Source organism: Danio aesculapii, chromosome 24 (assembly GCF_903798145.1).
Source record: "Danio aesculapii chromosome 24, fDanAes4.1, whole genome shotgun sequence".
Lineage (NCBI taxonomy): Eukaryota > Metazoa > Chordata > Actinopteri > Cypriniformes > Danionidae > Danio > Danio aesculapii.
In genome coordinates, this window is record NC_079458.1 from 6,599,841 (window position 1) to 6,624,436 (window position 24,596).

At 34.6% G+C, this 24,596-nt stretch overlaps 1 protein-coding gene across 2 annotated transcripts in view; it reads left to right on the forward strand.

Annotated features, from left to right (window-relative positions):
* mapre2 (microtubule-associated protein, RP/EB family, member 2) overlaps positions 1–24,596 on the forward strand; it is a 34,144-nt gene continuing 9,548 nt past the window's right edge. The window contains exons 1-3 of one of the 2 annotated variants that reach the window (XM_056450569.1): positions 1–93; positions 13,524–13,651; positions 21,896–22,041. In XM_056450569.1, coding sequence (XP_056306544.1) covers positions 13,531–13,651; positions 21,896–22,041 — 267 coding nt within the window. In that variant the 5' untranslated portion in view covers positions 1–93; positions 13,524–13,530. Of the gene's footprint in view, positions 94–7,652; positions 7,923–13,523; positions 13,652–21,895; positions 22,042–24,596 lie in introns of those variants that run through there. The other variant, XM_056450568.1, reaches the window with a different exon arrangement.

Genomic DNA, 24,596 nt, shown 5'->3' on the forward strand with positions numbered 1-24,596 from the left:
GGCGGCTTGAGAGCTGGTTCTCCGGGCGCTGGAGGGTGGGGTGCGAACGGAGACGCGCAGCTGGTTTGGTCGGATTTGCTGTTGAGTTCACGGGTGAGTCGAGCTTATATCAGGCGCTGTCTTTAAACTGTTAATGTGATCTCTTATTTGGAGAGTTTGGGATTTGCAGGGGCAGGACCGAGCCTGTAGGAAACCATTGAGTTTTGTTTGATTTAACCGTTAAGTTCAAAGATCATGAAGGCTGTTTAGCTTGTTAGCGTAGCAGCAGCTGTTCTTTCATTAACCCTAACCCTAACTGTCACATTATGTCTTTTCTGATGGCGTGATTAATAAATGTATAATATCACTGACTCATATTTGTGCTGTTTTGTTTTTGTTTAATCGTTTTGTTCCCTTTAATATATTATTAAGTTGTTAATTTGATAAACACACTTCCTGCTCCTTGGAGAAATGGATTGAATGGGGTTTGGTGACAAGCAAGGTGCAATATGTGGACGAAATACCCAACATTTATGTACGCGTTGAACATATATTTGTATAAAATATAAAGGTGCCTGCAAATACTTGTGAGGAGAAACAAGCCAACAAAAGGCAATTGAACTGACTGGTGCCATTGAAATGCAGTAATCTGCAACACAACCAGCTTAATGGGATAGTTTACACACAAACAACAACAAAAAAATAAAACTTCTGTCATCATTTACTCATTGTTTTAAACCTTTAAGAGTTTCTTTCATCTGTTGAACACAAAGGAAGACATTTAGAAAAATGTTGGAAACCTGTAACCATTGACTTCCATAGTATTTGTTTTTCCTACTATTGAAGTCAATGGTTAAGGATTTTCAGCTTTCTTCAAAACCTCTTATTTTGTGTCCAACAGATGAAAGAAACTCATAAAGGTTTGGAACCACTCGAGGGAGAGTAAATACTCATTTTTGGGTGAACTATCCCTTTAATGACTGCAGGTTTAACATTTTTAGTGCTGCTTTAGGAACTTGTATAAATCAGGTCCAAAGGTCTGAGATCACTGGTAAAATGCTTTACATTCTGGACTATGCTACTTTTCTGTATCATAATTATAATCAGCATTATACAATTTATAATGTACACAACAAAAGTAAAAGTGCTGTTTTTTATTTGCATTATTGAAAAATGAACTACAGCGTACAGCATTGGCAAAAAAAGTTTAAAGTCTGCATGAACCGGAAGCTGTGACCATTTTTTTAAATATTGTGATGCAGTTCCTAGAGAAACAGAATATTAAATGAGAAAAAAAGTGGGTGTGACTTGTTTTTTTTTTTTTTTTTCTTGGTTTTTTTTTTACTGCAAGCTGATTGGATGTAGTAAAGTAGGCGTTTCATTCGGACAAATCAGGAAAAAGGGTTTTGGGAGAGTTATTACAACCTAACAGACTCCTCCTCTTTACCATTTTTGTTTGTTGTCATAGCGCTGTCAAAACTGACAGCTGGAGGGGCGTGGCTAACTATGTTAGTCACGCCCAATACCTGAGACAGATGTAATCTGAGAACTGAAAACAATCAGGAAATTTTCAGATTCCAATTTTAGGCAAACTTTTTTTGTCTTAATGACATGCACTGATGAATTGTTGCCCCCAAAACTAGCAACGTGATCTAACAAAATCAATATGATTAGTTTTGATTTCACGTGTACTTTAAAGCTTTTAGTTCAAAATGTCGTTGAATCCTCTGAACTTTTTATGAACTATTGATTAATGCAGTAATCAATTGCATTATCAGCCGATTGATTTATTGATGCAGCATATGTATATTGCATATGTTTCTTCAGTCTTCAAAGCAGTTTCCTAATGATCTGCGTGAATATGATAGCATTTGAATGCCTGGTATGTTGGAGTAAATACCTTTTAGCTAAAGATTATCTTGAATAACGTCAAAAGCAACGTTATTTATAACTATTATATAAAACATCAACCTTTTTTTACCCCAATAAGATCTTTTCTAGAGCTTGAACAGGCTGAAAATTGAACAGTTAGTTGTGTTTTACTGAAGCAGGAGGAAAGCATAAATAACCTCACTAATGTCATGACCTGGTGGACTGATTTCAGATCATTTATCTCTTTGTTTTGACTCTAAAAAAAACAGGTTTGATTGGTTGGAGAGAGACTGCGTTGTAAAGATGTCACACTACATACATTCACAAGAGCCTTGTTTAAACATGGTCTATTGTGTGTGTATATAATGAATTAAATCACAGCCTTCTTTGCAGTGCAGGGAAGAAAAATGAGCCCCTGGCACGTCACATAAATACCCACATACAGTATCTAGAATTTATAAAGCATCACATACTCATTTTTGGCTTGAGATTTATAGTTTGGGGTCAGTGATATTTTTTTCTTTTTAAATAGTCTATTTTTGCTGACCAGACCTGTCTTTTGTTGATCAGAAATACAACAACAACTGTAATATTATTAAATATTTGCTCACCGGCCACTTTATTAGGTACACCTTACTAGTACCGGGTCGGACCCCGTTTTGCCTTCAGAACTGCCTTAATCCTTCATGGCATAGATTCAACAAGGTACTAGAAATATTCCTCAGAGATTTTGCTCCATATTGACATGATAGCATCATGCAGTTGCTGCAGATTTGTCGGCTGCACATCCATTATGTGAATCTCCCATTCCACCACCAAAGGTGCTCTATTGGATTGAGATCTGGTGACTGTGGAGGCCGTTTGAGTACAGTGAACTCATTGTCATGTTGATGAAACCAGTCTGAGATGATTCATTACACCACCACCTCCACTAGCCTGAACTGTTGATACAAGGCAGGATGGATCCATGGTGTTATTGACACCAAATTCTGACCCTACCATCCAAATGTCGCAGCAGAAAAAGAGACTCATCAGTCCAGGCAACGTTTTTTTCAATCTTCTATTGCTCCAAAATGAGACAATAGAAGATTGAAAAAACGTTGTGAAGCCTGTGCGAATTGTAGCTTCAGTTTCCTGTTTTTAGCTGACAGGAGTGGCACATGATTTGATCTTCTGCTGCTATAGTCCATCTGCCTTAAGGTTGGACAAGTTGTGTGTTCAGAGATGCTCTTCTGCAGACCTCGGTTGTAATGAGTAATTATTTGAGTTACTGTTGCCTTTCTATCAGCTGGAACCAGTCTGGCCATTCTCATCTGACCTCTGGCATCAAAAAGGCATTTGCGCCCACAGAAGTGCCGCTCACTGGGTATTTTCTGTTTTTCTGACCATTCTCTGTAAACCCTAGAGATGGTTGTGTGTGAATTCCCAGTAGATCAGCAGTTTCTGAAACACTCAGAGCAGCCCATCTGGCAAAAACAACCATGTCACGTTCAAAGTCACTCAAATCATCTTTCTTCCCCATTCTGATGCTCAGTTTGAACTGCAGCAGATCATCTTGACCATGTCTACATGCTTAAATGCATTGAGTTGCTGCCACGTGATTGGCAGATTTAAAAATTTAAAAAGCAGTTGGACAGGTGTACCTAATAAAGTGGCCAGTGAGTGTATTTATATAATTTAAAATGACTATTTTCTATTTCATTATTTGTACAATTTTAATTTATTCATGTTTTGCAAAGGTGAATTTTATAGTATCATTGTTACCCCAGTCTTTGTTGCATCATTTTCAAGAATTATTATAATATGCGGAAGATTTGTTTTTATGAATGTTCAATTGTAATCAACTGTATTTTGTCTTCCTATAAGGACGATGATAACATTTAAACAGGATGCTGCATTCATTTCATACGTTAGTTGTGAGCAAAAAGTAGATTCATTAAAATGTAGCAGGCCAGATAAGCAGTTTAGTCATGTAATGGAATGTCTGCGTCAACACTTAACATATTTCTGAACTTTTAACTCACTTTTTTCCCCTCGTGTATGAGATAATAGCTAGTATGTATGGAATCTTGTGTGTGTGTCACAGACTAAATAAGGTAATTGTGACTTTGTTTCACAGTTTTGACTTATAAAGCAGTTCTGACTTTATTTCAGATTTCAGATTTTGTGTCTTGCCTTTTGAATTTATAATTTAAAGGTGCTGTATGTCAGTTTTTGACTCTTCTAAAACATTAAAATACTATAATATGTTTGCAGATATTTAGGAAACATGCTAGGTGAACATTCTTGTTTTTCTGAAAAACAATTCTAAAGTCAGATATTCTGCTTTGAAAATGTGCATTATGTGCCAGAACGGCTTTCTTGGTTCTTTTAACCCGCCCAATGCCAGTTTAGCCAATTATATTTCAGCACCCCGGGTTTCCTTCATGGAAAACAGCATATTTCATTCATTCATTCAGTCAGAAAGATTCTCAAAGCATGCGTCTGTGACCAAAATGCAACCTTTGGTGGACAGTAGCAAACTCCGAAATAAGAAGCAGATTCAGAGTTCCACATGAGGTTACAAGCGTAAACATTAGGTGAGCCTGTTACATTGTAACCCCATGTCCTAACAACACGCTACGTGACTAGATTTGCAGTGATAAGCAATTGGACTGTTCAAATTGCTTATCAAATTGCCAAATTGCTTATCACTGCAAATCTCGTCACACAGCGTGTTGTTAGTGCACGTGGTTACTATGTAACATGCTTACCTAATGTTTACGCTTGTAATATTTATATCAATTAATTGATAACCACCCCATGTGGAACTCTGAATCTGCTTCTGATTTTGGTCACAGACACATGCTTTGAGAGCCTTCCTGACTAAATGATTGAAATATGCTGTTTTCCACCCAGGTGACCTGGGGTGCTGAAATATAATTGGCTAAACTAACATTGGGCGGGTTAAATGACCAAAACAAAGACAGACGTTCCAGCACTGAAAACACATTTATGAAACACGTGTTCATGCATTCAGCATTGTTTTTCAGATAAACAAGAATGTTCACTTAGCATGTTTTCCTAAATATCTACAAACATATTATGGTATTTTTATGCTTTAGAAGAGTCAGAAACTGACATGCAGCACATTTAAATGTCTAGAATTGTGTTAAAAATTCAGCATTTCAAGAAAAGTCAGAAATGTGAGAAGTCACTATTACTTTATTGATTTATTATGTTTGTCATCCTGTTTTGAAAACAAGCTTTCATATACATATAGGAAAGAATCCACATCAAAATAATAACTGACATATTTTGGGGATGCAGATGCAGGTCTTTGATTTAAAGGGACAGTTCCCCCAAAAATGAAATTCTATCGTCATTTACTCACCACTTGTTCAGAAAACCTACAAATTTCTTCTGTTCTGATATTTAAAAGAATGTTGATTTCTGGCACTCATGAACTTCCATGGTAGAAAAAATACTATGGAAGTTGATGGGTGCCAGCACCCAGCATTCTTCAAAATATCATCTTTTTTGTTCAACACAAGAAGCTCATAAAGCAGGGGTGTCCAAACTTGGTCCTGGAGGGCCGGTGTCCTGCATATTTTAGTTCCAACCCCAATTAAACACACCTGAACCAGCCAATCAAGCTCTTAAGCTACGGTCACACTGGGCTTTGTGTGTGCGAAATTCTGTCGTGTGGCGCTGCGAAAAGGGGCGGGATTAAACAAGATGATTAGACATTAAAAAAAGCCAGTGATTGCTTCATGTTTTAAATTTCTGCCCAGAGAAGTGCTGTTTTGATCCTCGATTGGTCTCATGCAGTCAAGTGATGCGATTTAGCAGGTTAGAGTTCACCAAGCTTGAACTTTGCACCGCAGCAACCTGCGAAACTTAACGCATGACCCCGCGTTTCCGGTCTGACGCATTCGCGTGCGTATGATTGGAAGTCTATGGGAGGAAAAGTCAAGTGTGACCGCACCGTCAGACTAGAAACTTCCAGGGAGGCGTGTTGAAGGAAGTTGGAGCTAAACTATGCAGGACACTGGCCTTCCAGGACTGACTTTGGACATCCCTGTCATAAAGGTTTAAAACTAAAGAGGGAAAATAAATCATTAATTTTAATTTTTGTGTGAGCTATCCCTTTAAGAGGAAACCCCTGAGGGCTTTGAGGTGTACTACATTCATAAGTATACATAGGGCTGCACGATATTGGAAAAATTTGACATTTCGATATTTTGTTTTGCTGTAATTTGTATTGAGATTATGAATACATTGACCAGATAACTGGAGCATTTCTATTTGGAAATAATTCATTAATTTAGACTGATTGGGAGTATTCTGGAAAATTATTCTGGATTATTATTGGGAGGGTAGAAGTGAAATATTTAACCACAGTATTCAGGTACAGAGACTGAATAATCAAATGCAAAATAACACTGTAGTCTTTGTTGTGTAATTAATTCAATAATTAGATCTTTATTAGTCACAAAAAGTACAATTTCATGTGCCCGAGTACTTTAAACTCTGATGCCCGAATATTTACACATTCACAGACCTTAAAATCACATGCAAAGGATACAGTGCTCAACATATGTACGTACACACCTCACAAATCTCTCTTTTGAATTCATATTTTGAACAGGAAGCTATACAATATTATATTTGTGCAAATATACATTAGATTAGTCCGTACCGAAGCCAAATCTGGAGCTTATCTAACAAAATAATTTACGATAACGGACCAAAACTAGTACACCCAAATTTATATGTTATAGAAAAATATTAAATGCAAATTTACAAAAGAGGAAAAATCAAGAGAAGCAAAAAATGGAGAAATTTAGTTTTGCAGGTTGTAAATTTTTTTTGCTAAATTTTGCTTGAATTTAATTGTATGATCTTTTAATTTCATAAGATGTTTGGTGACTAAAATATTATTTTAATAAATATATCTGTTTAATAAATCTGTTACACTGCCTATATTTACTGAGAAATTGATAAAAATATTCATTTTCAAAATGAGGTGTACTCAATTATGCTGAGCACTGTAACTCCATTATGGTCAAACTCTTCAGTGAATCCAAAAATCTGTGGCTCCTGGTCAACTATAATCCCAATTTATAAACTGAACGACTATTGCACATCTGCAGGTTGCAATACCGATGCTGAAACGATATATTGTACAGCCCTAATACACGCATCATATAAGATCTTTTTATTTATTTCTTTTTCAAAAAAACTTAACAATTTAGGGCAAAATCAATTCCAATGTAATCTTTCACAGACAGACTGGGAAATGTCCAATATACAATGAGTCAAATACTAAGCCATATAATCATCATGTATAAAATAACTTAACAGAAATAATCAACATAGAGTGCAAACATCAAATTGGAACTTTGTAAGGGGTTAAATAAAACCATATTCATTAAACAAATCATACCATTTTTGAAGCTTTTGTTATTTTTAAAGTGTCTGTATAGGTGCTGAACTCCTTTTTAAAGACAGTCAGATGAGGAGCTGTTTTTATTTAAGTTTTCATTTATGAATGAGGAATTTTAGACTGGTAATCAGTTTTGTTGTTCAGATGTACTCCAAATTGTCCCAACAAATAGATGGAAACAACGAAATGCATTGTTTTATCCAGCTGCCCACGTCAAACCAGAAAGATTTAACCAAATTACTATGAAAAATCTTAAAACTTCAAATGATGTACTTAGTAGTCAAAGTTACTCTGGCTGAAATGTGAAGCACCCCTCCCAAAGTCACATGACTGCAGTTCCGCGACTCACCTGAGAGGTCGCTCTCGAGCAGAAGACACATCCATACAAACACACACACACACACACACACACACATATATACATTTACTCGGGATTTACACTGAGAGCAAGCAGGCAGACGGCAGGGAACAGCCCCGACGTCCCTTTCCTCGTCCTTTCGAGTATTTCACAGAGCCAAATGCCCGGTCCGACCCAAGCTCTGTCCCCCAATGGAGAGAACAACAACGACATCATTCCGGACAACAACGGCACCAACATCATTCCCTACAGAAAGAACACAGTGCGGGGAGAGCGCGCCTACAGGTACACCGCTGCTATTACCATCCGCCGGCCGCTTACAAAGAAAACCAGCGCTTTATCCGAGCTTCAATCAATGCATTTAGCATAAAACATCACAATCGGGCCGTTTTTATCCATGCACTCCCAATCACACTCACATTATGGCTGCGTTATATCCAACGGAGGGGCTTTTCCTGTGGCAGCTATGGCGTTTCCCCCGATGGTGCAACCCTTAAAAATCAAATTAAACGCTTTTTGTCGTATGCTTTCATTCTTTGGGCGTTTTCTCCAAATGTTTGTCGAATAATTTAGGATGGATACGAGCTGGGATGTGCGCTGACAGACTGCTTTCCCAGGTTTTGACAGTGCATGGCCTGTATGTTCACTAAGCAGTCAGCCATTGCGTACTCTAATTCATTCCATCTCATCCCCAAATATGTGTGAAGATTAACGGCGTGTTGTGCATAATAGCGGCTGATACCCTTTGGATGTGTGAAAAATGTGATTGCATGCGTTTTATGGGTCTGGAAACATGTTTTGGGCTGATGGCTTTTGTTGACACTGATTTTGTTGGCTGCTTTTTCCCTCCCCCTTCATTCCAGCATCTCACTAAACTGTTTATCTTAACTGCTAAATTTAGACGAATCTGCTATTTAAGCACAACGCTAATGTCTGGTGTGTTTAAGCTTATTAAAGTCATGGGAAATTATTAGGGAGGAAGATTTGTCATCCTGGAGGGATTTTAAGGGAGATTTATATAAGAGATGTGGCTTTTTCTTGAGGGATTCAGTTCATCATTGATGTGAGGAGAGGATGTTCTGGGAATTCATAAGGAATGGGGTTGATGTAGTTGATCTTTTTATTGGCGGTGATTTAATTTGGTTGATTTCATTAGGTTATTTTATTATACATGTTGTGCGGTGATGTTTATAATCTAATATTGAACAGATAAAAATGAATTGCATAAGAATAAATACAAGACAATTTTACAAGTGGTGGCACAAAATATTTGGTGTATTATTAACCCTAATTTTCTTGTCACAAAAGTTTCCACCCAATAAAAATGTGGGTCAAAATGTGTGTGGTGAGTATTACGATGTGAAAGATTGATGTGTTTACATTGTATTTGTGGATGTGTGTTTGAAAACGTAATGTTCTGTAGGGAATTTAGTAATTGTTTAAGGCCATTTGGTGATTTGTATCACACAACAAAAGTGGTGGCACAAAAGATTTGTTGTATTATTAACCCAATTTTTCTTACCACAAAGTTTCCACCGATTAAAATGGTGTTTTGTGCAGTGATGGAAAGAGTACTGAAAAAGTACCATTACTTGCCCAAAAATGTATTGCGAGTAAAAGTATTTGTTGTAAATATTACTCCAAGTATACATAAAAAGTAGGCCTTTTAAAAGTGTGTATTAAGTATTACGATGTGAAAGATTGATGCATTTACATTGTATTTGTGCATGTGTGTGCAAACGTAATATTCTGTAGGGAATTTTAGTGATTGTTTAAGGCCATTTGGGGATTTGCATTGCACAACAAAAGTGGTGGGACAAAAGATTAGTTGTATTATTACCCCTAATTTTCTTGCCACAAAGTTTACACCCATTAAAATTGTGTTTTGAGCAGTGTTGGGAAGAATACAGAAAAATCTAATTCAAGTAAAAGTACCATTACTTGCCTCATAAAATGTAGTGCAAGTAGAGTTAAATTATCTGCTATAATAAAGCTATTACTCAAAATATAAGTAAAAAGTAGGCCTTTTACAAAGTGTGTAGTATTACGATGTGAAAGATTGATGCGTTTACATTGTGATTGTGCATATGTGTGTGAAAACGTATTATTCTGTAAGGAATTTACTGATTGTTTAAGGCCGTTTGGTGATTTCAGTCCTCATACTAGGCTTGGGCGGTAATACGGTATTATGGTATACTGAGCGATCTAAAAATAGAAACAATATTAGTTTCAATACTGTTATAAAACAATGCACCTATAGGAGACAAGGATTAAGTGTAATTCATAGTAATGCGAACTAGGCAATTTAAAAATTATCTGAGACTTGCGTCATAATTTTTTATTATGCAGAGTAATACTGTATACTGAGGTAAAATAGGGAGGAGGGTTGACTGTATCAAAATTTGGATACCATGACCCGTCTCTCTGTCAATACGTGTTTTATTACATGGGAATCATAGGACTTATTATTCTACTTAGCCAATCAAATAGAAAAAAATAAATAAAATAAAGTAGTGACTTCTGGTTGAAGGAAAATATTGGAGTAAAAGTACTGATACAGTGCTAAAAATGTACTCTAGTGAAAGTAAAAGTACACATTTTTAAAATTACTTAGTTACTTAATACACTGTAAAAATTCTGGGTACACTATTTAATTATGTTTTCTCAACACAAATCAATTAAGTTACAATAACAATTTAAAGTGGATTAAACATAAAACAATTGAGTTGTCCCCAAAAATATCAAGAGTTGTGTTTCAGCTCATTTTGAATAAATTGTTTGAAAAGGCAGCAAAAAAAAAAAATCATGTTTTGAGTGTAAAATTCCTGAGAACAACTACTCAGTTACAGTAATTTGAGTGTTTGTAATTTGTTACTTTACACCACTGTTTTTCTTTTTTTTTGTTGCTAAATTAAGTTCTGCTTTAAATCCTATTGTCAGATTTTAAAGGGCACAGACATTAGCATAAAACAACAAAGCTCAAGTCTAAAGCAATTTTTCCACTAAAACAATTGTATAGTTGCTCCAGTTTGGAAAATGACTATACTTTAGCACATATTAAAAATTCAGTACGTATTGATTTGCTTAAAATATTAGTATTGACTGTGGGGGGTGGGGGGGATTCTCATCCAGAATCACAATTCTGCAAACACAAAACACAACTCAATTGCTTGTGTTTAACATTGCGGAGTTTTCTCTGTATGTCTATAACACTATTTACATGGCCGTTACCTGTAGTTGACATCAGGATCGCGTTACACTGTGTTTGTGGATAAAAACCTGCTATGCAAAGCGCTTTTAGAGAGTAAAGTTGGTAATATGTAAATACTGGCTCTCTGGTTGGATCAGTTTAGTTTGGATTAACATATTCAAAACCAAAATAATTTGCAATCGTATGATTTTATATGTTTAAAGTGGCCCATTTTGATTTCATCCTATTTGATTTCACTTTCACACAGATGTTTGTTGACGTAAAAGAAAAGTGCAGGATTATTCCCTTAAGAAAGAAGTGATTCTTTCTCTCTGGATCAAGTCATCAGTAACTCTGGTTTTACTTGTAAAAGCCCAGCGTAGGTTTATAAACATTGACCCTCAAACACTGTGGTTGTAACTGAGACTGGAGGAGTTTGTGTTGTCAACATGTTGATAAGAATTAGGTTTTTTCTGTGCTGCCGCAGCAAATCCATTTGACCCCACATGACTTGTGCTAAATGATTTTCACTGGGTTTTTGCTTGTTACTCTTTCATTGATTATTACACATTTATTAGACTTATGTAATGAAAATAGTTTGGAATACTAAGAAGACGTTAACACTTTGCAATGTGCTACTTTTCTATTATTTTTCTATGTCAAAATGTGCAGAAAACAAACAAGCAAGCAACACTTGCTCAAAGATTTATTCAAAGTAACATTTTATTAGACATAATCCACATAGAAAGTCACAGCATATTTAATAAAATTATAACCAATGAATAAACCAATCACCATGCGTAATATAACAAGCAATTCTCACACAAACACCCTTCATTACATCCATCATTAGAAATAACATTTAATAAAGTAAAATAATTAATAAAAATAATCTGCCTTAATTAAAACATATACAACATTAAATAATGCTGTATCATTTAATCCACTGGGTGTTAGAGTTTGTCCTATGCATCTATCGCTTCTTTATGTGTGCTGAGTTTGAACTCATTCATTGGTTTTCTATGAAAATGTACTTGACTGATGTACTGTTAAGGCTGATTTATGCTTCTGTGTCAAGCGCACACGTATGCTCCGGCGCAGCGGTCGCATAGACTTTGCCGTGACTAACGCCGAAACTGAAGAGCACCTCTCAAAAAATGTAACTACATATCGCAATGATGCTTATCGCAAGCTCTGTGATTGGTCGACTTGGTAGTGGTGACGAGTGTGGGCGGTGCTGAGAGCCGTGAACCCGATGGAGCAAATGTTTACAAGTGTCGAGTCCTGTGAAGGAGCTCCAGATGTTTTGTGCTTACCTTATGATTAATGTTGTTGCACGTCTACCGGTTCCTGACTCGGGATGAGTGAGTTTTAGCTACTTGTACATTTAAGGTAGTGTTCAGAAAAAACAAAAAACCAGCGAAAAAACTCGAGACAGAGGAACATAACCTACTGCCAGCTAGTGTTTCGGCAACACAAACAGCATGTAGAAGTATAAATGCACGGCTGCACACAAGGTAGGCGTCATGACTTGGCGATCACTCGACGCAGAAGTATAAACCAGCCTTTATGCTCACGTCTTTTTGCAGCTTATCAATGTCAACTCCAAAGCAGTGGACCCAGGGCTTAATTTGGGCATCATTTTACCAATCCCCCTCTTCAACTGCCTTCCTTTCCTGTCCACTGTTAACTTTCACTTTCTTCCGCGACTCTCCAATCCTCTTCACAATCATTCACAACACCCCAATCCCGCTCACTTTTGTCCGCGACACCCCTTCGCCATCCAATAAACAATGAACAGGATTGGATTGGGTCAGTTCAAGCAAAGATAATACTGAAAGTATGTACCAAATGCTGATATTTACTTACAGTAGTTATACACATTTGGGAAAATAGTATATATATATATATACATAAGTTAAAAATATATATTAATAAAACTTATGCAATCTGCACTCCGAAATAAAGTACAAAGACTGCCACCTGGTGGTTCAAAGAGAAAATTTATTGATAAATGCTAATTTTATGTCATTTTGCTCACATGGATAATTGAATATTAATCAGATGATGTCATTACGCTGCTGTGCCGTCAGCCAATCGTTGCATTGCTGATCATGATTTCGAGGATCGATAGATCAGTCGTTCACAACACACGCAGCGACCTCAAATCAGTTCTTCCAGACATTTTAATCTGATTTGCGAACTTGTTTGACGAACCAAATTAGCCAGAGATCAGTTATCAAAATTAACAGATCCAGGATCTGCTAAATCATCTTAGATCATTTAAGCGACATACGAAGAACGAACCCCTGGTGTCATCTTCATCATCCTGGTAATGTAGATGTTGGACTGAAGAAACTGATATACATTTACACTGATGAAGGGCAGAGGGGGTTTTACTGCCTCTCTACACCTCCTTTTCTTCGTGTGTTCAATACTTTTTCCCTGCGTCATTTCATTTTATTACACTTAACTTAATTTGTAAGCTAACTAGATTTATTTTCTTTGCATATATGGATTACTTTGAGTGTTACTAACATCCGGTGAAAAATTAAAGTCAGCAGCACTTTTAGAAATCTGCTCAATATCTATATTCCTCACTGTATATTGCATATATTATTATCGTAATAATGATAATTTTGTGATATATTGTGCTGTATTAGTTATGCTAATGTTTGTGTGTGTCTGCTCCACAGCTGGGGGATGGCGGTCAACGTTTACTCTACCTCAATCACCCAGGAGACGATGAGCAGGCATGACATCACAGCCTGGGTCAACGATCTGCTCTGTCTAAACTACACTAAAGTGGAGCAGCTGTCGTCAGGTATGTGAAGCTCCAGACTTAAACCAGCGCTGATGCTCATTAGACACAAAGCAATAATCCCGCAGGATTTACACCAGGGCTTCTGCTCGCTGATCATCTGCTCTGCTGTAGAGCTGCTGCTGTACCTTTGAGGATTGCTGTGACATAAATGCGCTTGTTTGTTTGTCTGGTCCGTAAAGCAGATGTCAATTATGAACCTGGGAATTGAGTTCGGTTTAGCGCAGTAGTTATCATCATCTTACTAAACATGGGCCACACTTTACAGGATGGTGGTGTTGATGTTTTTAAACATTTATCTCTGGAAAGAATTTTAAGTTGCAAGACATTTATCACACTGAAAAATCAAATGTTTTTAATGTAAAATGTTTTATTTATTTATTTATCTATATATTTATTTATTATTTTTTTATTACATTTTTGTAAATTTATTTATCTATGTATGTATTTATTTATTTATTTATTTATTTATTTATTTATTATTTTTAATCTGTGTTTATTTATTTATTCTTTATTTATCTATGTATTTATTTATCTATGTGTTAATTTTTTTGGTCATTATCTATCTATGTATTTATTCATTATTTGTCTATTTATTTATTTATTTATTTATTTATTTATTTATTTAGTTATTTATTCATTCATTCATCATTTATCTGTGTATTTTTTTATCTATTTATTATTTATCTATGTATTTATTTATTTAGCTATCTATTTATTTATTTAATTATTTATTTATCTGTGTTTATTTATTTATCTATTTATTTATTTATTTATTAACAATCTATCTATTTATTTATCTTTATTTATTTATTATTTATTAGTCTATGTGTTTATTTATTTATCTATTTATTCGTTATTTTTCTATGTATTTATTTATATTTTTATTTATTTATTTATTTATTTATTTATTCATGTATTGCTTATTTATCTATTTATTTGTTTTGTCTTTATCTATTTATTTGTTTTGTCTCTATCTATTTATTTGTTTATGTCTTTGTTTATCTATTTATTTGTTTATCTATGTGTTTATTTATTTATCTTTTTTTGTATCATATCTTCTTGAAATATAAAGTTGTTGTTGTTGTTGATATGCAATATGCTTTTATCTATATTAATCTTTCCATGAAGTTGCCAAGTTGCTGATGTGGCAATAAATAAACAAGCACAAACAAACAAATAAAAAAAGGACAGTCCCATTAGTTAACATTAGTTACTTAAATTGAATATTTGCTTTAAAAATGACCAATTTCTTACAGTATTCTTTAATATTTGATAAAATAAGTTATTAAAAAACACAATTCTGCAATGTTGGTATCATCTCATTGTCTCAGGTCAGTTAAATTAATATTAACAGAAACTTTAGTTATTTTTAAAGGGATGATTCACTCAAAATTAAAGTCAAGAATGATTAAATGATGACCAAGAATTAAAAGTTTTGGGTGAAATATCCCTTTAAGGTGTTCTTGTGTGTTTCATGTATTTGATATATGGTTATTATAATAAATAATGGATAATTACATGCAATTAACTCCAACTTTACACCGCAGTCTAACCCAAGCATACAGTAAGTACATGTAATTAATTAATATTACCATGTAGTTAAATAAAAAGTTAGACTCTAACAAGGACATCTTAAAAAAAGTGTGGACATATCCTTTGGTTTTAATGTGTATTCACAGCTCACAATTTGTTTTAATTTAGCAATTTAGCTATTCAATTACACAACAACATTTTAGGAGCCTGAAAACAAGTCTCATTCTTTTGAATGCAATACTTTTTGTATATAGTGTGAATTAAGTCATTTTATTTTTAGTTAATGTTAACTAATGGAATCTTCAGTCTTGACCATGTCTACATGCCTAAAGCTGCGGTCACACTGAGCATTTCTCCCCATAGACTTCCATTCATACGCAGGCGAATGGGTCAGACCGGAAACGCAAGGTCATGCGTCAAGTTTCGCAGGTTGCTGCGGTGCAAAGTTCAAGCTTGGTGAACTCTGACCTGCGAAATCGCGTCACTTGACTGCGTGAGACCAATCAAGGATCAAAACAGGACCTCTCTGGACAGAAATTTAAAACATGGAGCAATCGCTCACTTTTTTTAATGTCTAATCATCTTGTTTAATCCCTCCCCTTTTCGCAGCGACGTAAGACAGAATTTCGCAAGCTCAATCTCTAGTGTGACCGCAGCTTAAATGTGTTAAGTTGCTGCCATGTGATTGGCTGATTAGAAATTTGCGTTAACAAGCAGTTGGACAGGTGTACCTAATAAAGTGGCCGGTGCGTGTATATTCTAACAATATACTCCAAAATAATAATAAAAAAAAAAATACAATGATTTGTATGCTGGGCACCATCTGTGTTACTCATTGTTACTACCAAAACATATTGATTTGTATAGTATGTTATATAAACTGGTTGTTTTTAATTTGCTGCTTATTGTGATTGTATAAAGGATTGGTATCAGCTCCACCAGTTTCTGTAAATGATGATGAATCCAATAATCGTCAGCTAGGGAACAGTGGATGTGTGTGGATAAACATTTGTGTGGTTCAGCATGACATCACACTGTGCCTTAATTTAGTTGAGCCCGAGCACAGGTCTGAGCAGGGGTATTTAAAGACACTCGGAGACACTGAATATCCTCTGGAAGGAGTCCAGAAGACATCGATTTACATGACGCTGTATACTTGCATCCTCTGAGTCAAATGGATCTCCCTTTAAGTGCCCTTGTTTTATTTCCTCTGATTGAGCAGATTAGATCTACTTCACTGTAAATTAGGCTGGAACTCAATCTGTCCTGAAGAGTGTCTTGATGTTAGTGTGTTCAGGATTTCCGCTGGGTCCTAAATTTCTAAATCACACTTTTAGACCTCAAAAAAAATCTCAAATTCACTCAAGTATTTTGTTCTAGACCTGGGGTGGGCAAACTCGGTCTTGGAGGGCTGGTGTCCTGCAGAGTTTTGCTCCAACACTAATCAAACACACCTGACCGTGCTAATCAGTGTCTTCACGATCACTAGAAATCTATTGCTGAGTCCCAATTTGCATACTATCCGTCCCAAGTAGTATTTTAAAGTAGAATTGGTATGTCCCAAATCGTAGTATGTTGAAAAGAGTATGCCAAAGATTCCCGTATGGTTTATTATTTCCGGTAAAAACTCGAAGTGTAGAAGGGTCCATACTCTAACGGCTGATATTGCCCACAATACATTGCGCGTAGGACGTGAATTCGATTTAGAACTACAAACACGGATGAAAAGTGTAAACAAACTACAAACATGATGGACGCGCGAGACCAACCGTCAAGCAGAGAGTCTTCGGTAAAGATGTTTGTATGACTGTTAATTAATATCTAGCCCACTGGAACATGTTTAAATCACGTTTTCTGTGTTATATTTCATCTCCAACAACAATACTGAACTTATATAAAGACATGTTTGGACATTAACGTCTGAATGCAGAATTATCCAAACACCTGAGGAGATTTCTCAGCATGAAAGACTCGTGAATGGGAGATTAACCTGCTGCTTCTCCAATAAGGTGGGAAATTAAATATGAAAGAAATGTGGAGGATGTGTGGATGATTGACAGGGCTCATAACTAAGCAACACGATCTGTTAACGAGGAAGTAGTATGTCCCAAAAGCTTGCATACTCTTCTGTTACACACTCAAAAGTGTGTACTTTTTTCTTCACAAAATAAGTACATACATTTAGGGTGTATTAGAAGTATGCAAATTGGGACGCAGCATATAAGTAGGTGTGTTTAAGTAGAGTTGGAGCTAAACTGTGCTGGACACCGGCCCTCCAGGATTGAGTTTACACACCTCTGTTTTACACTGGAAAAAAAAAAGATTTATTGAATTTACTACATCTTTTTTTAAGGTAACTGGTTGCAAGCAATTTATATGGGCTGAATTTAAACAAACTACTTAAGTTGAACGTTACTAAATTGTATTTGTTTGTTTAAATTCAGCTGAAGTGTAAATTCAGCCAAGTGTAGATTATATTTAATAAATAATTCAACAGACATGAGTGAATAATTGCACTTATACTATGGTTTCTACACTTAAAGACATCGCTCAGATGTTGTATATCAGACATTTGTCAGGTTTTATTGTCCTCAAACTGCTGTGTGTGTTGGACTACTTTCTTACACATCTCTTCCAAAGCCTTCAGTTGTGTTTTAATGTGATTTTTGACTCCTAGATGTGAAATAACTTGAGAGAGTAGTGATATGTGAAGTTGTAATGTGGTCAAAACCTGTTTAGAACTACTTTAGCTGTGTGTTTATTTGAAGATAATAGACCCTTTTAACACTTCCTGGTTCCTCAGTTGCAGAAGTCGTCATAGTTGGGGAAAACGTGAATGCAAGAATACAACAAATAATTATTATACAATCTTATTTGCTCAAGTATTAAAAGAAAAACTCCACGATGATGCTATAAAGACTTTCAGAAAAAGGAAAAAATAGTGTGAGACTGATGACGGCAGCCAGAGGAGAGAATAACGTCAAGTTTGCTGTCCTGTCCCATAGACACTGCATTAGAAACGCCTCACAGAAGCGATGATTCGTTTTTTGTAATTTGAAGCAAAGATGATATAAGACATGCATAAATACATATAAATATACATACGTCTTTTAAAAAATCAAGATATTTAACAAACTTTAAAGGATTTAAGATGCTGATGACCGTTAAACACGTCATAATAGGCTTGTGAAAAGGGTCCATTGCACACCTTAGAATGTTCAACAGGCAGTCAGACTCAAGCACTCAACTGCTCTGTAGTATAAATGATTTTAGACTTGTTTTGGTTTTGTTTTGATGCCATGGTGTTGCAGTTCCCTTTTTCACTAGTCCAGCACTGTGAAACCCAACATGTTAAGGTAACTCGCGCTCTTTGAGGAAACCGATTACATTGAACTTATTTGTTTAAAACTTAAAATGAACTTATTTCATTTGAGTCCACATATAGTTCTATTAAGGTGACACAGTGGCGCAGTAGGTAGTGCTGTTGCCTCAAAGCAAGAAGGTCGCTGGTTCGAGCCTCGGCTGGGTCAGTTGGCTTTTGTGTGTGGAGTTTGCATGTTCTCCCTGCGTTTGCGTGGGTTTCCTCCGGGTGCTCCGGTTTCCCCCACAGTCCAAAGACATGCGGTACAGGTGAATTGGGTAGGCTAAATTGTCCGTAGTGTACGAGTGTGTATGGATGTTTCCCAGAGATGGGTTGCGGCTGGAAGGGCATCCTAGGGCAAACTAGATAAGTTGGAATAATAAAGGGACTAAGCCGAAAAGAAAATGAATGAATGAATGAATGAATGACTAAAAATTCAATTAAAGGGTTGGTACACAGTGTAATTTTAAGGCTTGGTTGTGTTTATAAGATGCAAAGCAATGTGTGTTCATGCTTAATTTCTAGAAAATCTCGTTGTTATTTTTTTCATATATCTTTGATTATATACAGCTACTCAGCTAACATGAACACGACTGTCATATTTCCTTGTTCCTCTGAAAGGCCCGCCCTCAAGAGGCTCTGATTGGTCAGCTAACATCAGCTCCACGTCACCACATCACGCACGTGCATTTGCGCTGTGTAAACAGAGAAGCTGTTAGCAGTGTTAGCTGCCTGAATCAGATAGAAAATGTAGAGGACACAGCTGAACCTCACGCCTGCTCTCTAAAATAAAAAGTGTCTTTCAAATATTCAGAATAAGCATGTGTAAGTAATATAAACTATTTCATATCTTTTGCGAGGTCGTTCTTTGAGATGTTGAACGCAGGGATAGCGGCCGCATAGAGAGACACTGCAGCGCTGGTGAAGAATGTGTGTGTGTTTACAGCGGTTTTATAGATAAATATTAATTTGTAGCTAAATTGTTAGCGGTGCCAAATAGCATTTCTCGTTGTTTACGTCCTCGCTACAACATACTGTTAGACACTGTGCATGTAATAGATTAATTTTAACAAATAAAAACACTTACAGGTTATGGCTCACAATCCACAGCTTCGTCGGTTGGAGGGGTTTTAGCTGAATCCAGCACTGAACTGAGAGAAATTGTGGAAGTTCTCCCTTGTCAAATGCTAGCTATATATATATTTATAATTCTCTGGAACTTAAATTAAACTAAGCTCTTCTCTCTTTGTGTCGTGTCCTTTGGAAGCCCAAATACAGAAACAGAACAAGCTCTGTGGAAATAGCAGCATTTGAATGACATTTTAGCTTTCTCTGCTGTAATATTACAGCGCCTCTGGCCACGCCCCTTTGCTGCGCAGGGTGTGTGCGCGAGGTGAATGCACATAACCTGAAGCATTTGTGATCTTACTAACCCGGATGTATTTTTTTGTTGTCCCCAAACTTCTTTCGCTTTAGGCTTTGCTAAGCGAACTCTGTAAAAGCCAACGTCTCCCTTTGACGTCCTCAATTAAATGATAATTCCAAATATTCCAATCCAGTTTTATAAAACAATTTTCTCTTGATATTATGAGAAAATTGTACTTCTTGTCAGAAAAGTAGCTAATTTGTTTCAATTCATAGGATTTCTTTCATACAAATATATACAATTTTTGGAATAGGCGTGTCCCCAAACCCCACCCCTAATCTCAACCATTATTGGAGGTTAAGTAATTCATACTAAAATGTACAAACAAGATTTTACAACTGAAAATGTAATGAAACTATATTAAACAAGTAAATAAGGTGTTTCGCATAACATTTAAATAAAGCAATGCAGTGGTGACACGGTGGCTCAGCAGTTAGTTGCCTCAAAGCAAAAAGCTTGCTGGTTCGAGTCCCGGCTGGGTCAGTTGATATTTCTGTGTGGAGTTTGCATGTTCTCCCCATGTTGGCATGGGTTTCCTCCGGGTGCTCCGGTTTCCCCCACAGTCCAAACACATGCATTACAGGTGAATTGGATAAACTCAATTAGCCGAAGTGTGAATGAGCGTGTATGTATGTTTCCCAGTACTGGGTTGCAGCTGGAAGGGCATCCGCTGTGTGAAACATATGCTGAATAAGTTGGTGGTTTATTCCGCTGTGTCGACCCCTGATGAATGTGAATGAAAGCAATGCAGTCTTAATGGTCATAGGTCAGTCAGAAGTTTAACCACAGGCTGTTCGAGTTGTTTAATATAGTCTATTTTGAGTTCGCACAACTTTTACTCTTTAGTGTAATGAACTTGAAGTAATATTTGATGTAAATCAAATATAGCTTTTAGCTTCTGCGCCCCTCACTGCTGGAATCAGCTTTCAGAAATGATCAGATGTGCTCCAACATTAGGCACGTTCAAATCAAGACTGAAAACACATCTGTTTAGCTTTGCCTTTACTCAATGAGCACTGTACTACGTCCGACAGATCGCACTATTCTATTTTTCTCTTCTTTTTTATTCTTTTATAACACATTTTATCTGTTTTTATGCTTATTTATTTTATTTTTTTTACCATTTTTTTATTTGTTTTTATTTCTCTTATACTTGTTTCTTTTATTCCTGTTTATGTAAAGCACTTTGAATTGCCACTGTGTATGAAATGTGCTATATAAATAAACTTGCCTTGCCTTGCCTAAATATACTTGTCACAATTTATACAATTGTAATTTGCAGTATTATAACTACAAATGAGTCCTACATTGTAATATTGGTGTCAAAAACTAAATATTTTGAGGAAAGCTTGAAACCTGTAACCATTGACTTCAATATATTGTCGTTTTTCCTACTATGGAAGTCAACTTCAGGGTGAAAATCAAATAAAAATTAAACAAACCAAATTAAAACTTAAATATTTTTTTGTGTGTGAACTATACCTTTAAATGTAAAACAGGCCTATAATGAGTCAGATCTATTTTAATCAATATCTGGGACACGTCGTAGGCCACCTTAAAGGTATAATTCACCCAAAAATGTAAATGTACTCACTTTTTACGCTCCATCCAAGTGGTTTCGAACCTTTGAGTTTCTTCTGTTGAACAGAAAAGAAGATATTCTGAAGAATGCTGGAAACCTGTAACCATTAACCTCCATAGTATTTGTTTTTCCTACTATGTAAGTCAGTATCTACAGGTTTTCAGCTTTCTTTAAGCATCTTCTTTTGTGTCCAACAGTAGAAAGACATTATAAAGGTTTGGTTTACTCACTTGAGGATGAGTAAATAGTACATTATAATTTTTGGACGAACTTTCCCTTTAATTTAGACCGGTTGTTAAAAGTCTGGCTTAAATGATTTCATCTCTGTGCATTGTTTTCCAGGAGCGGCGTACTGTCAGTTCATGGACATGCTGTTTCCCGGCTGTATCAGTCTTAAGAAGGTGAAATTCCAGGCCAAGCTGGAGCATGAATACATCCACAACTTCAAGCTCCTGCAGGCCTCCTTTAAGCGGATGAATGTTGATAAGGTGAGCCATCAGGGTATTTTCCTCATCCTTTGCTTTAGACATGTGCAGATAATCAGTAAGGCAGAGATAATGAACGTGCATGATGTTGTTATTGTGGACACCTCAAAATACAGTGAATGATTATTTATTATTTAGTCTTATGGAAAGCATTTTAAGAATATTGTATTGTTAGTGATGCTTGTGACAGCGCTTGAAGACTTAAAAAGCCTATTTATTTTCAAATATTAAGATTTTTTATATTAATCTGACCTACGACTTGTTGATTGAAATAGTTCAGGATTTATTTATTTATTTATTTATTATTTATTTATTTATTTTTATTTATTAAAGGGATAGTTCATAAAAAATTAAAAATGTACTGTTTATTTTTAAATGTATGCTGCTGTTGGTTCTCTTGATTTTACCTCTATGTTTTTATAATTTGCTCTGTTTTTGTATATATATATATATATATATATATATATATATATATATATATATATATATATATATATATATATATATATATATATATACATATATATATATATATATATATATATATATATATATACATATATACATATATATATATATATATATATATATATATATATATATATATATATATATATATATATATATATATATATATACATATATATATATATATATATATATATATATATATATATATATATATATATACATATATATATACATATATATACAAAACACTCTGTCTGCACTCTATGTATTGCACTTTGGTCAGTCTTGTGGCTGTTTTTAAATGTGCTTTATAGATAAATGTACTTGGACTTGAACTCAATATACTGTAAGTTAAAAATGTTGCCAATATTACCAGTTGAAACATAGTTGCAATGAGGTCTTCAAATATATACGGAAAGTCTTAAAAGGGGAATAAATTTCACTGATTCCTGTATTTGAGCAATTCTATGCCAAAAATTCAAATGCAAAAAAGCCAAAATTCAAGTTTTCACCAAAATTCAACCCTTTTAAAGTTTTTTTGTGTAGGCTTGTATTTTATAGTACTGTAAAAACACTCAAGAATGTCTGTCAGTGTTTTCAAACAATTATATTTGATTTACCAAAGTCACTGTTACGTTCGCTTGCAGAGCGTATTTCAGGTATATGTGTGCGTGTCGCTTTATGCGTGTGTTACAGGTACGAACGGCATTGGAGGATCCGCATTTCGTGCTGATGATGTTGCCCACTGACGCTGCATTTAAAAGCAGAGCCCAAACTGCAATAGCGATCTCTCTATCTCTTTCCTTGTCTCGCTCCTTCTCGTTCTTACTCTTTCTATGGGGCTCTGTGAGGACAGTCTCTCTTGCGAGGGCTAGTCTGAGAGAATGTGTTTGCTTGTGAAAGTGTCCAGTTAACTGATATGTTTGAGTGATACCTCAGAGAGGGTGTAGGAGTGAGTAAGTCGCGCGATATACAATACAACACTGAAATTCATCTTTGTATTAGTTCATTAGGTTCAGGAGAACCTGCTGCTTTGTGGATGTTTTGTTTTTAGTTAGAGTAGTTTAGTTAAGACGTTTGGTACATTGAAGATGTTTCTTTTCATGCTTTTCTTTTCATATTTAGTTTAGTTTGTTGCAGCGCTGGACAATAATTCAATATCAATATATATATTTTTTCAATAACGGTGATTTTTAAACTCATTTCCGGTATTTCGATAGAAATTTACATATATAGATTTAATTATATTTATAAGATCTTATTTTTATTTATTTATTTTTTGTATAAAAATATCTGTTGATTATTTTATTTTTATTTATTTTTTGTATAAAAATATCTGTTGATTATTTTATTTTTATTTATTTTTTGTATAAAAATATCTGTTGATTATTTTATTTTTATTTATTTTTTGTATAAAAATATCTGTTGATTATTTTATTTTTATTTATTTTTTGTATAAAAATATCTGTTGATTATTTTATTTTTATTTATTTTTTGTATAAAAATATCTGTTGATTATTTTATTTTTATTTATTTTTTGTATAAAAATATCTGTTGATTATTTTATTTTTATTTATTTTTTGTATAAAAATATCTGTTGATTATTTTATTTTTATTTATTTTTTGTATAAAAATATCTGTTGATTATTTTATTTTTATTTATTTTTTGTATAAAAATATCTGTTGATTATTTTATTTTTATTTATTTTTTGTATAAAAATATCTGTTGATTATTTTATTTTTATTTATTTTTTGTATAAAAATATCTGTTGATTATTTTATTTTTATTTATTTTTTGTATAAAAATATCTGTTGATTATTTCATTTTTATTTATTTTTTTGTATAAAAATATCTGTTGATTATTTTATTTTTATTTTTTTGTATAAAAATATCTGTTGATTATTTTATTTTTATTTATTTTTTGTATAAAAATATCTGTTGATTATTTTATTTTTATTTATTTTTTGTATAAAAATATCTGTTGATTATTTTATTTTTATTTATTTTTTGTATAAAAATATCTGTTGATTATTTTATTTTTATTTATTTTTTGTATAAAAATATCTGTTGATTATTTTATTTTTAT